The sequence below is a fragment of the Theobroma cacao genome, chromosome 5 (genome assembly GCF_000208745.1).
Source record: "Theobroma cacao cultivar B97-61/B2 chromosome 5, Criollo_cocoa_genome_V2, whole genome shotgun sequence".
NCBI classification, from domain to species: Eukaryota; Viridiplantae; Streptophyta; class Magnoliopsida; order Malvales; family Malvaceae; genus Theobroma; species Theobroma cacao.
In genome coordinates this window covers 101,028-114,013 of record NC_030854.1, presented here as the reverse complement: position 1 = coordinate 114,013, position 12,986 = coordinate 101,028, and the positions used below count along the sequence as shown (strand labels likewise).

Below are 12,986 nucleotides of genomic sequence, written 5' to 3'. Positions count from 1 at the left end.
AGGGTAAAAAACAAACTGATTCAAAAAAAAAGTCAAGTGATTAACTGCTGGTGTAGGAGAAAGAACAAGATCACCACCATGAATAGGAAATCAAAGATAAACAGCATCCAACAGTGAAAGAATTACATGACAGATACACAAATATATAACATTCAAAATAGTATAAAAAGAAAAAGAAACCGAGTGCAAATACTTTGTGAAAAATGATATGCATTTAAGTATCCAATGATTCAAATGAATTCCTAGTAGTAAGAGACAAAAATAAACATTCATGAGGTTACAAATAACACCTCTGTGGACTTTTATCTACATAGTAATCTCTGTCACCTCTTCTTCAGGCATCACTCTATCAACTAAGTACTTATCGATCAGTATACAATCAAAAGACAAGGATCAAACTACTATTGAATCTTCACTTTCTTCAACCTGTACATTAAGGATTCTATAGATTTTTGTATTCTGTTGCCCTCTGTCTGCCTTACTGCCTGAGATGCCTGCTGTAAACTCTGAATCCCACGACCCAAACTCGCAATTGAGCGAGCTGCAGGAAGAGACTCAGCAGCACATTCAATACCAGCTCCATATACAAGCAAGCTTGTGCAAGTTGCGATACTACACCCAAAAGTAGCCCATGGTAGGACACCAATTGGCTGCACCTGCCTTTTCCTCATTATTTCGTAGAAAGCTGTTCTCATGGCTGAAAAGCTGGTTTTTTCAGCAGAGGCAATCACACCATGGACCACTGTCCGGATTTTCTCAGCAGAAGCAGCTGCCTTGAAGACAGATGAATTCACTCCAGAACTTGCAAGGCCAGGGGCTACCAATTTTGATGGACCAAGAGTTTTACCAAGCGCCATTGCTACTACCTTCTGGGTCTGGGTCATAACCAGCTTCACTGAAGCAGGAACCTTCAATGTTATAATCTTCATGAAGGTTGATGCAGGAATAAGCTTAGAGATAGATGAAGCTCCAAAAACAGCTGTCACACCAGCACCCACTGCCACCACAGGTTTATTAGATAACAACTGCTTCCTGTCAATGTGGCTTGAGGGCTCCCCATCCCCATCACCTGCACCATCCGTAACAAGATGCACAACTAAATCCTTGACCTCTGGAGGAACGGGAGTGTTCCAATTTTTCCTGAGACCTGCCAAGCTACTAGCATCCACTATGGCTACTATAGTCTTGAACTTCTTAGACAGGCTTTGAAGAGCCTGTGCATGGAATGCATGGGACTTGTCCTCAATCGGAAGCTCAGAAAATGAAACCTTAGATGTGTTGGCATTTTGTAATTTGTCAATAGGTAGCCGGCCAGCATTATTAAGTGCAACTCTCAATGCTTCAACTGCAATCCTGAAGGTGTAAACTTCAGATATTATCCTGGTATCCACAACTTCCCCCCTGTTTACATCTAAAAGCATCTTTTGCGAGAGTGCTAACGCTCTTCCAATCGGAGGAAGATCAACAAATATATCATGTAGATCCACAAGCAGTGGATAAACTGATTGGGCAAATGGTGGAGCCTCATAACCCTTTCTCGGCTGAATTTCATTTGAGTCCACCTCAGAAACAGAACCTGAATCCAGTAAATCTATATGTGAAGACAAGAACTTCACCAATTGTGACCGAACATCATTGGTAATGCAGAACCTCCTACAACTCGAAGCTAGAACCAAAGTGCTTTTTTGAGGAACCAAACTACTAACTAGACCTTTAACTTTGCTCCCTGCCTCAACTTCCCTGGAGGGATCCTGCATAGGAAAATTGCTAGTAAATGGTGATTCAAGCACCATAAAAGATGAACCAACCTCCCTTGCTGCCCCCTTGGCAGCCAAGAAATGGCCATGAAAACCAACCCCAAAGATCTCTCTTAAAACCAATTTGCCAGCCACATTCTCATAATTGTCCTTGTTAATCTTATCAACAAAGCATCGTTTAAGCACTCCAAAAGATGAAGTGGGAATAGTGTTGTCAAGGTTGTCTCCAATTTCAGTGTCTTGGGATTGAATCTCGAACAGAGCCTGGTGACTAATCTGAGCTACAACAGCATCAGGTCTAAGTTCCCTAATAAGACACTCGGCATCAGCAGCTGACCTCTCAGACAAATTCTGAGCAGAAAGAATGTAAATGACAGATTGAGTATGAGGTAGCGTAACAGCAAAAACGAACTTTTTAGTGTGGTCGGGTATGGAAAGCTTGCGAACTAAGTCATGGGATGCTCTTAAATCATCGATTTTGAACGGCCATAGATTCTGTAGCTTATAGAGGAATGCAAAGGCCATTGCAGCTTAGTTGACCCAGTAAGCAAAGGGAGAAAACCAAAATTGAATTTGAATCAGTTACGAATTCCTAGATGAAAAGAGAGGAGAGCGGAGAAGCCCAAACTCGGGACGGCGAAGGAGAAAGGCGGGAAGAAGCCCAAAGAACAAATTAGCAGCAAAATTGAGAAAGCATAACTCAACTCAACTCGTAATTCAATTGGGACACATCAGGAAAGAAAATAAAATCTGGGAGGGATGCGGGTCAAGTACCTGTCGCAGTTGAAATAGAGAGGAGAATCGGATAGGTATACTTGTGATTGGAAGAGGGGTTGTTCCTCCGACGCAGCTGGAAAGAGGAGGAATCGGGTGCTGTATGCAGATTGCAGGAGGCACGACTGTACTGTATCTCAATTCCCTCTATCTGTAATTCCCTGTAGCTCGGATGAATTTGAGTTGTATGAGAAGATTACAGAAAAATGTGTTATTAATCTCAGAAATCCATCCTTATTAACGTATGAAATTCTAAATTTGTCCTTTTAAGTATGAAACATTAATATTCATGTTTTAGCTAATATTAGTTTATAATCTATGAATGATTTCTTTCTATAATACTTAATTTTAATTATTAATATATTTTATATTATAAAAAATTATTTTACAATAAGTAAAATAATGAATAATATAATTATATCATATGATTAAATTGCAATAACTCGATAAAATTCTCACAATTAATTAGACTTATAACCCAAGGCTGTCTGGCTGGCAAAGTAGAAGTAAAACTTGTGTTGATTGTGAAAATGAAGGGTAAAATTGAAAGAAAAAAGAAAAAGGAATGCCAAATGGATAGGAATTAAATTTAGGTATTAAAAAAACCGCACATCAAAAGCTTACTTAAAAAGCACAACAACAAATATAAGCGAAAGAAACAGGTGAGCCGAAACCGATTAGGCACGAATAATTCTATTATTATTAGCCCGCACCCAACCCCGGTATTTCACTTTGACTTCTATTTCGCGCACCCAACACCCACACCTTATTGGTCTGTCACCTTCCCTTGCCCAGTGCCTCTGTGACACAAGCGTCCTTTCCGCTCCAAAAACCGAAAGCCGTGTTGTGCATTCAAAGCAAGAAAGAGAGTTGAATTTTAAAAGCCCTCTCTCTCTGCATATTCTTCGCATGATCGCATCTTCTCAGCACTGCTCTTTGGGATTTCTATTTCTAACCATTTTTCTTATTCATTTGAATTTCGCTTCCAAATCTGATTCATAGGAATCGATTTCTCATTTGAGATTAGGCGGTTCAATTACGGATCTCGCCACCGACGCTTATTCTGGAGATGCCTTGTTAGAACACTAAGCAGGTCAGCTTAATTAATGTCATTATATCATTAGCATTTTCTTATTTTTATTTTGTTTAAGCTTCTTTCCCGCTTTCAACTAGCAAGATCTGAATTTGTCTGCGATGCATTTATGTTTCCAAATTTGATCATTTCTTCATAAATTGCTTGCCTTTTATTATATATAAAAAAAGTTAATCTTGAGGTTGTTATGGAAAGATCTGAATTTTAAGTTATTTCAGTGCATGTTCTTTGCTTTAATTGTTTAAACTTGCTTGTCGGATTATAAGTATCCAGCTACTGATTATTGAGCGTAGATCCACCGTTATCATATTGATGCTGCTCTTGCTTCTCGTTAAATTTGGAATGGAATTTTTTTCCCTCTCCTTCCTCAGTCTATGGGATCTATAAACAATTTAAATGAATTGATTATGCTTAGGGCAATCTGAATTAGCTATTATGACCGAACTTTTAATTCGGCATTCACTTTTTGTTTAAAAATTGGATTCCAATCATTTCAACTTCTTGTAGATTTTGGATTTCTCAAAGTTTTGTTTATTTGGGTGTTAGTATTTGATGTAGCAGTAACGAACTTACTCCAACTTGCCTAAATTTTCTTTGTTTCCTGATTTTATTTTGTGTAGTTGTGATAGTTTTGGGGCAAACCAATGAAAAACGGGATGATAGAATGCAGTGTCTGCCATTCGAAGTTGGTTTCCCCGACTACCAGAGGTGTGTCTAGGGCTTATGACCGCCACAAAAGCAGGGTATCATCAAAGCAACGTGTCCTTAATGTCTTCTTGGTTGTTGGCGATTGTGTTCTTGTTGGTTTCCAGGTAATTCATTATCAATTTCTGCTTTTGTTACATTTATACACATACCTATTTGTTTGTCTCCTGCCCTTCCTCAATGTTCTGCAATTGCGCATTTTAGCTTGTCCTGGTTTGGTTGCCTTTCTACTCAATCTTGATTCTTCATGTGTTTGATATTTTCTTTTTCTGCCAGCCTATTTTGGTTTATATGTCCAAGGTGGATGGGCGCTTCATGTTTAGCCCCATTAGTGTTAACTTTTTGACGGAGGTTGCAAAGGTTCTATTTGCAGTTGTTATGCTTATTTTCCAGGTACATGCAAATTATTTCTTGATTTCTTAACTTGTATTTCTTTGTTTGAGTCAACCTTTCTGCTTTGATAAATTGGGTTGATCTTTTTGAAGTGAAGCGTGGCATGCCGTAAATTGACCTAATTTTTATTGAACTTTGTATGCTTCTATCATGCAACTGTAACTATTTTGTTTGATGCTGATGAAATATTTTGAAGTACATTCTGGCATGGGGAGGTGGGGGAATATGAGGACTTATGATATTTATGAACTCTTTAGCAATCTCATTGAAACCATGTTTACATGTTTACAGGCTAGAAATCAGAAAGTTGGCGAAAAGCCCCTTCTGTCAATTTCCACATTCATGCAGGTACAAATTTGTTAATGACATACATGATTTATACTTGATTTGGACTAGTAGGATAAATTGTAATAGTAAAAGTCTATTAGTTGAAAATTTTATTTAAAGCTACTGATTGCCTAGTTCAACTATGGCTTTGCATATTAATCACGTGTACTAGATAATGATAATGTTTTATCATTCTTGGCATGAAAGGTGTAATGCTGAAATGATTCATTATTCATAATATAATCCTATCTGCAAGCATCATTTCTTGCAGGCAGCTCGGAACAATGTTCTTCTTGCTGTTCCAGCACTTCTGTATGCCATCAATAACTATTTGAAGTTCATTATGCAGGTATATTTCTTTAAATGGTTCCTCTGGGCATTTTATTAATATTGTTGGGTAGCATTTGTACAGTCTATGTTTTTAATTTTCTATATACTGACTGGTGTTGTTCTGTTTCTTGGGTCTGTTTTTAGCATGATAAAGGTCATAAGTCATTACTAATTAGTGTCAATTGCTTATTGGCAGCTTTATTTCAATCCTGCAACTGTGAAGATGCTGAGCAACCTGAAGGTAGCTCCAGTTTGTAATAATCTATCCAATCTTTGTTCTTATTTGCAGCTATTACCTTCAATTTGTTTGTGACCTTAGTTCTTGGCACTTTTCTTTATATTATGGTGGTGATACTTCAATGCTGATGAGTAATTCTATAGTACCATTATTCCATTGATGCTAACATTTGCTGGCTAGTTTATTGCATAATCGGATGTTCTTTTTAGTTTTCAGAATTCTTGTTTCTCAGCAGTTATACTTTCATTCCTGATAAGGGTTTAATTGGGGTTACAGTTTGCTGGGTAGTTCATTGCTTAATTATGGCAATTTTGTGCTCCTTCTTTTCTTTGAGTGTATGTTATTTGGAATTTGGATACAGAGAGCTTGGTTCAAATTGTGACATGCTAATTTTAAACAAGTTCTTACTATTTTCCATCTAATTAGCGTCAACATTATTTCCAATTCAATTATGCTTATACTTTGATGCATAGCGGCACTTGGAGGAATCTTTTTGTTTCATTCCTCTGAGATATTGGAATTAGTTTTTGGTTTAAATAATTGCTTCTGCTCCTTGTAAAATTCTCTACATCTGCTCGGTGAACATGCAGGTTTTGGTAATTGCTGTTTTGCTGAAGATTATAATGAGACGTAGATTTTCTGTGATACAGGTTAGACTCGAAACTATCAACTGGTTAAAAAGAATTCAATCAGAAGAAAGCACATGTCAATACAATGATTAATTGCACTAACTGCACATATGATTCTTGGTTCTGTGTGGTATCGGTGGCATCTTTGTTACATGATAGTTGCATTGCTAATTAGTGGTTAATTTGCAGTGGGAAGCTCTTGCTCTGTTGCTCATTGGAATTAGTGTAAATCAGTTGCGTTCTTTACCTGAGGGTACTACAGCATTGGGCCTTCCTGTTTCAACGGGTGCTTACATCTACACATTGATTTTTGTAAGTGGCTTCGGCTATTTGAATCATATGTTAGTGATATCTTGGTTTATGTGTGGGCCATGCAATCAGTTTTGACAGAAAGTAGTTTTATGTTCGTCATTCTTTTGTATCTGTGTTTTTACCCCTTAACTTTTTTTTAACACCCTGGAAGTTTAACATTGGAAATAATCATTCAGGTAACTGTTCCATCTTTGGCCTCCGTCTACAATGAGTATGCTTTGAAGAGTCAGTATGAGACAAGCATCTATCTTCAGGTGATTTTTTAGACTTTTTAGCATTTGTGGTCTCTTTCTGTTCCAGAGAAATGCTTTTAGAACTTCGTTGTGTTAGTTTCAAAAGGAGTAATTGGTTGATGTTAGAATTGTAGTAACCATTTCAGTCTTTGTACCTGCCATGTCTACAAAAGATTAGTTTGTTTTCCTTTTGAAGGTTTATGTAGAATATATCTTGACATTATATTGCTCAGATATTAGGAAGTTTGATCATATGGGAAACCTAGTGAAGAGCTTTTATCTTTGCGACAATCAGTGTTATGTGCAGCCATCTAGCATGGTCATTGAAGGAGTTCTGATTGGCAGCACTGGAATTTTTCTATTTGGCCTGGTTTCTCAAGAAAGGATAAAGAATTACTTACTTTTCTATGGTTATCCTCTAAAATTTTGTCTCTTTTGGTTTGCAGAACTTATTTTTATATGGATATGGTGCTATATTTAACTTCCTGGCAATACTGGGAACAGCTGTTATTAAAGGTACGGTAGAATATTAACATATTTAATTCTGTAAAGCAAGTTAACGTATATGCAGAAGAGCTATTGGCTATAGTCAAATTACTTTTGATCTTGTGTGCTTTATTTTCATCTTTAAGTACTTCAATTTGGAACAAGCTTTCTGCTCCAACATATTCACTTGTGGTGGGAACTTTATTGGTTATTGCCCCAGCAATTCTTGTCTGAATAAGCAACTATTAAGCCCGTCTGCCATCTTCACTTGTGTATCTGCTATTCTGATGTTCTCATTTGGATTGTTTCAGGTCCTAGTAGCTTTGATATCCTACAAGGACATTCGAAAGCTACTATGCTTCTTATATTTAACAATGCAGCCCAGGGAATTTTATCCTCTTTTTTTTTCAAATATGCTGGTAATACACTAATAACTTATCTAATTTCATGAATTTTCATTGACTATTCTAGGTTCATATGGGATTAGAATTTACTAAAAGATAGCTTCAATGAAGGCATCTCACCCGTTTTCTGTTCTGTCTCAAAATTGTTGTGTTCAACTCATTGTTCTGTGCATTCAGATACAATTTTGAAGAAGTATTCTTCAACCGTTGCTACAATCTTTACCGGCATAGCATCTGCGGCACTATTTGGCCATACTTTGACCATGAACTTCATCCTAGGAATTTCTATTGTGTTTATCTCTATGCACCAGGTAATTAGTAAGGATGCTGCCTTATTGATGGCTAATTTAGTACTGAAAATTTGGGAATTCTGCTTGCTTACCTTTACTTTGTGGTATTGTTCCGATGTTTTACTTTTCTCTGTAGTTCTTTTCACCTCTTTCCAAGGTCAAAGATGAACAACAGAATGGGAAGCTGGAACTGGTAGATTATCAGGACAACCACAGGTATATACCCCTTCTTTTCCAATTTTCTTATGAACCTTTTTAGATGAAATTTTATAGGGAATGTGCTATTGCTTCAAGTTGGTATTCATTTTTTATGTTCTATACATTTGCTGTTACCTTTCCTTGTTGGTTTAAGTTAAGACTGTTCCTGCTTTATGTATCAGATGAATGCTGCAGTGGTAGTGATTGTTCCTGCTTTAGCAGCATTCTAACTAGAATTTGGCAGAGGAACGTGATTCAAATATGTTTAGCTGTATGGAAAAGTGTTTTAACTAAGTTAGCTCTTGCATTGCAGTCACATGTTTTTTTTTTTTGTTTTTTCCTTTATATATATTTCAGGTCCAAAGAATCTTTCATAAATATGGCAGCAGGAGCAAATGAAGAGGTATGAATTTTCTGTGAAAGTGCTTGTCTTTACCTTGGAGAGGGCCTTTGGTCTCTTGCACTCCAACTTATTGTTTTTAATTTGTCTCTTTCCAGGCTAGTCATCGTGTTGGATCTGATGAGAGACAACCACTTCTTCCCACCTAAAGTTTCTTGGAGTAGGGTATGACCTTTTTATTCTTGGAGTTTTTTAATTTGGAAACACTTGCGGTGTTGTTATATTGCTGCACAAAATTTTTGAGAAAAAAGAAGTAGAGGGTTATGAATGGAAATTGTGGTTGATCATTTTGTGGTAAACTGATCTTTTTATTAGAGAGATTTTGTCTTTAAGATTGTAACAACCTGGACCAAACTTGTCCCCCTTGGTGGATGGATTAGGCATTAAAGTCTAGATGGGGGCAGAATGAATAATAGGAAAGCCATGTATTAGTAAGATTGATATTTGTGATTCATGTGTGCAAGTCTAGCTGCTTCTTAGGTTGACACAGTTGTTGTAATGTGTTGCAGGCAGGGAACTCGTTAGAAGGAATTCTTTGGGCTGGAGATGTTGGATAGTGGCAGAGAAGAGATTAAAGAAAGCAGTTTTCGGAACATTTAATGGGAATAAAACCTTAAAAATGAGGTTATGTGTTACTATAATTTTCTTGGGTCGGCCATCCAGAAGCCGATGGTGGATGGTAGACAGGGAAGAGCGGTGCGATTGGGTTGGTTGGTGCTGAGTCCCTTCAAAAATACAAATATCATGTGTTTGTTGTTATTAGTGTTATTTGTATTCTTTATTACCTTAGACCAGGTATAGAGAACAAATATTTTTTTGGCCAAATCTTAATATATATTTTTTTAATTTTCTAATGTAGGATTAAAATTTCTTTTTATTTTGATACGATACTACAGAAAGTGAGAAAAGGGTATGCTCAATATCGATGCCTATTTAATTATTTGTAATTTGATTTTGAGAGCAAATGAAATGAATGGTATAAACGAAGGCCATGAGTGTGTTTTTTCATTGGCAATGTTCATTTTGGAGCCAGACAGACAGGAAGCTTGCGTCGAAAACTCAGACAAGTGTCATGAAATAAATGCTATCAATGAAGGCCGTGAGTGTGTTTTTTCATTGGCAATGTTCATTTTGGAACCGGACAGACAGACAGGAAGCTTGCGTCGAAAACTCAGACAAGAGTCAGCCCGCCATCCATTGCAAATCCAAACCTACATACTTCGCAATTATGTGATTAAATTAGTAGAACAAAGCGAAGGCAAGTCCAACTCAACTTTGCAACTAACAAAACGAACAAAGCTCTGATTCGTTTCGTTTCTCTCCAGTAAAGTCAAGTGTACACTGTTCCACCCAGAATTAAAATGAAATCTTCCTAGGCTAGGCTGGTACCTTTCGCTGAGTACCTTGTCTGCTTTATGCTTAATGTCAACGTAATTTTTTTACTTTGATTAGTTTAGATGAAGTGTGTGAAGACCCACTGCCTCCCCTTGCCCTTGCGTTCTCCTTCTCCTTCTCCTCCTCTGTTTCTGTTCGGCAGCACCCAACTTAAAACATGGTCGCCGCAGCTCTCCTTCTCCACTCCACGCCGTTCGCGCCGTTCTCGCCTTCCAAGGAATCCAAACTACGACAACCACAACCTTAGCCTTAGACGGAGCATCGAGTTCCAAAACTCCCCAGACAACCCCAATGTCAAATTGGTCCTCGATTTTGACCAGATTTCTTCCCTGTCTTCTTCCAAGTTAAACCGCCTCATCTCTTTCTCCACAGACGCTTTCCAGGACCTCCGAAATTTGGTTCAAATCGATCCTGATACTCGGACCCTTCAACTATCCTGCCGCAAGTCCACCCTTCAATTTCTTGCTGCCTTCCTCACTTGTGGCTTCGTCATTGTTTTTGCTTTCACAGTCTTGGTGAAGCTGGGGTTGGGCTTGAAAGCTCGCTTTAGGCCTAAACACAAGGTTATTGTTAGGAGGGACCGGAGTCTTGGAGGAAGAGAGGTGATTGTAGGGACAAAGAGGGATGGGGGTGACCCTCCTAGTTTCAGGGCTTTGGACAATCCATTATCCTTATCCACGGCTCGGCCTCTTAGCACCAAGACCAATTATCCACGCCTCCAAGTCCAGCTCGGGGACAAGTTGCCAAAATGGTGGCCGGAAATGGATTCAGTGCCCAAAGAAGGTTCCGTCTTCAATTCCGAGTACTACCAGACTCAGGCCAACAGATTGATCAGAGGTAGGTTGTTGTTACTATTTTTACTAATTCTAATTCATATATGTTTACATAATGTTTGGTTGCATTCAGTAGTATTACTGAACATTGTCCCCGTAAAAGTTGCTCTTTTTTTGTCTTCAAATATCTCTACTTGTTATAGATATCCATGCTTAACATCTTCAAGTGCAACTTACCAACTTCTTATGCAGCAATCATCGACAGTAGATTGGGTGGAAAGGACATTACCGAGGAGGACATAATTCAAGTCAGTGCCTTTTTAACCTTTTTCTTTATTTCTCACTCTATTATAGTCCAGAAAATTCTAGGTCATTCATTTTTTCATTTTTGCTGTAACTATCATGACTTTATCTCACTTCATTTTGAATGCATTCAGGATTCCTTATGAGGTTGTGTTGTGTAATGTAGAATAGTTAACTTAGTCCTAGGGAGTCGAAATACTAAATCCCTTGCTTTTGTCGGTCTACTTTCTATGATATTAATAGGCGTGAAAAAAATGATTGATGATTGTGTTTAATGCAGTGTAATATGTGCTTGCTTCGTTCTACCCTCTATGTTGTCACTATTTCATTCATTCTTATGAATTAGAATGGGAGAAATTAGTGGTCTCTTAAGCTTGGATAAATTTTGAATTACTTTTAATGGATTTAATGTTCTGGTGCAATTTCCCTTCCTTTTGTGGTTCGCTGATTCTTGAACCATGTGCTGGCCTTTCTTTTTGCCTGTATGTGTGAGCAGTTGCGTCAAATATGCAGGACATCTGGTGTACGGGTCTCCATTGACACAACAAACACTCGGAATTCATTCTATCGTGTGTCTGTTGAGTTGGTTTTAAATGTTTGCTGCAGGTATGGAATTTTTATTTTGCAAAAGTTAGAAACTTTTGAGTTGTTGCAGTTGGTTTTATGTATGTGACTTTGTGTCTCTAACTTGCTTGAATGTTTAGCATGACTTTGATGTTCTTGAGGTGCTACTGTTTTAGTAAACTTGTAAACATACTTAGATATTTTGCAGGGCGCCAAGTCAATCTACCCATGTTCAGATTGATGGTGAAGATGCTCGGCAATTCCTTGCTGGGCTAGCTGAAAATATTGGACTTGACAACACCCGTGCTGCCAGAATGGTATCTGCTGGTGTTGCTGCACGCACACGCTTTATTTTTTTGCAGGCTTGGGTAATTTTTCATACTTTTATTCTTACATTTGCTAGCTTTTGCACATATGTGTTCTTGGCTGCCTGGATCATCTCATCAACAGAGGGGAAAGAAGCATTAGCAACTTTGTGTTGAAATTTATTGGTCAATATAGGCGGCAGTTCTGATAGACCATTGCATTTGATGTCTTGTTTTGCAACAACCTATGTTTTGTGTACCCTATTATCTGAGTTCTTGGCACCAAGGTCTTGGGACATTTATATGATACTTCAGTTGTGGTATCAGTTTTTCTTTTCACAAATTTTTAATGGAGTCATTAGAACTTGCTACAGGGTTGGCTGCCCCCTTCCCACTTATCTATAAGTTTGAGAAGCATGATCTTACCCTTTCTGGCTACTTTGCTGGATTCTTGATCTTTGTGATGCCATTTGGTTGCAGGCTTTTGAAATGCAAGGTAAACATAGTGAAGCAATGTTGGAACTGTCGAAGATATGTCTTGTTCACCGAATCTTTCCTCCTGAAGAGTCCTCTGTATGTAGTTTGTTTCTTCATAAGTTGCTAACTTGGTATTACCATTTTGTGGGCTTTTCTGGATACTTAGTTTAGGGTTTAATCGTTAATGCAAATGATGTTTGATTATTTGCACAGCCTGAGATGGAGATGGTGGCCCGAGGATTAGAGAAGCTTTTGAAGGTGGAGCAGAGGGAACTGCTGATGGGAATGCTGGTCAGGGTTTGTAGCGGAGAAAGTCGTAGAAGTGCAGCAGAAGCTCTGGGTTTGGTCTGTTGACAATATTCTTTCTACCCAAGGTCCTTAGAGACTAGGCTAGAATAGATATTGGTCGGAATAATTAGGAGAGCAAAAAAAAGAAAGCTCAAATATGTAAAATTTTAATTGACATGACCTTCACTCCAATAGACAATAGCTTAGCCAATTTTCATTGTTATCATTATGAAAATAATTTAAATGTAAGTACTTGATTTCAGGTTTTTTAATTGTTGTAGTAAGCAGTGTAAATAAGCACCTCACACAAAG

The 12,986-nt window shown here is 37.9% G+C and overlaps 3 protein-coding genes across 3 annotated transcripts; 2 read left to right on the top strand and 1 right to left on the bottom strand.

The window, feature by feature from the left end:
• On the bottom strand, nucleotides 171–2,769 carry LOC18597414. The gene has a single exon (XM_007026450.2). It carries the CDS (start codon nucleotides 2,280–2,282, stop codon nucleotides 402–404), a length of 1,881 nt encoding a protein of 626 aa, XP_007026512.2. The 5' UTR covers nucleotides 2,283–2,769; the 3' UTR covers nucleotides 171–401.
• Nucleotides 3,360–9,506, top strand: LOC18597413 (CMP-sialic acid transporter 2). The gene is made up of 16 exons (XM_018121517.1): nucleotides 3,360–3,624; nucleotides 4,245–4,436; nucleotides 4,606–4,722; nucleotides 5,014–5,070; nucleotides 5,321–5,398; nucleotides 5,576–5,620; nucleotides 6,208–6,267; nucleotides 6,436–6,558; nucleotides 6,735–6,812; nucleotides 7,238–7,307; nucleotides 7,589–7,696; nucleotides 7,859–7,992; nucleotides 8,108–8,187; nucleotides 8,527–8,572; nucleotides 8,668–8,734; nucleotides 9,079–9,506. The coding sequence occupies exons 2-15, from the start codon at nucleotides 4,269–4,271 to the stop codon at nucleotides 8,716–8,718; spliced, it is 1,215 nt and encodes a 404-aa protein (XP_017977006.1). The 5' UTR covers nucleotides 3,360–3,624; nucleotides 4,245–4,268; the 3' UTR covers nucleotides 8,719–8,734; nucleotides 9,079–9,506.
• Nucleotides 9,687–12,946, top strand: LOC18597412. Its single transcript, XM_007026445.2, has 6 exons — nucleotides 9,687–10,801; nucleotides 10,990–11,045; nucleotides 11,537–11,646; nucleotides 11,813–11,972; nucleotides 12,390–12,482; nucleotides 12,600–12,946. Exons 1-6 carry the CDS (start codon nucleotides 10,027–10,029, stop codon nucleotides 12,738–12,740), a joined length of 1,335 nt encoding a protein of 444 aa, XP_007026507.2. The 5' UTR covers nucleotides 9,687–10,026; the 3' UTR covers nucleotides 12,741–12,946.

Coding starts and splice junctions, on each gene's coding strand:
- LOC18597413 (XM_018121517.1), top strand. CDS start 4,269: ATGAAAAACGGGATGATAGAATGCAGTGTCTGCCATTCGAAGTTGGTT. Junction 5,399..5,575: donor ATTTGAAGTTCATTATGCAG/GTATATTTCTTT, acceptor GCTTATTGGCAG/CTTTATTTCAATCCTGCAAC. Junction 8,573..8,667: donor CAGCAGGAGCAAATGAAGAG/GTATGAATTTTC, acceptor GTCTCTTTCCAG/GCTAGTCATCGTGTTGGATC.
- LOC18597414 (XM_007026450.2), bottom strand. CDS start 2,282: ATGGCCTTTGCATTCCTCTATAAGCTACAGAATCTATGGCCGTTCAAA.
- LOC18597412 (XM_007026445.2), top strand. CDS start 10,027: ATGAAGTGTGTGAAGACCCACTGCCTCCCCTTGCCCTTGCGTTCTCCT. Junction 11,647..11,812: donor GTTTTAAATGTTTGCTGCAG/GTATGGAATTTT, acceptor GATATTTTGCAG/GGCGCCAAGTCAATCTACCC. Junction 12,483..12,599: donor TTCCTCCTGAAGAGTCCTCT/GTATGTAGTTTG, acceptor TTATTTGCACAG/CCTGAGATGGAGATGGTGGC.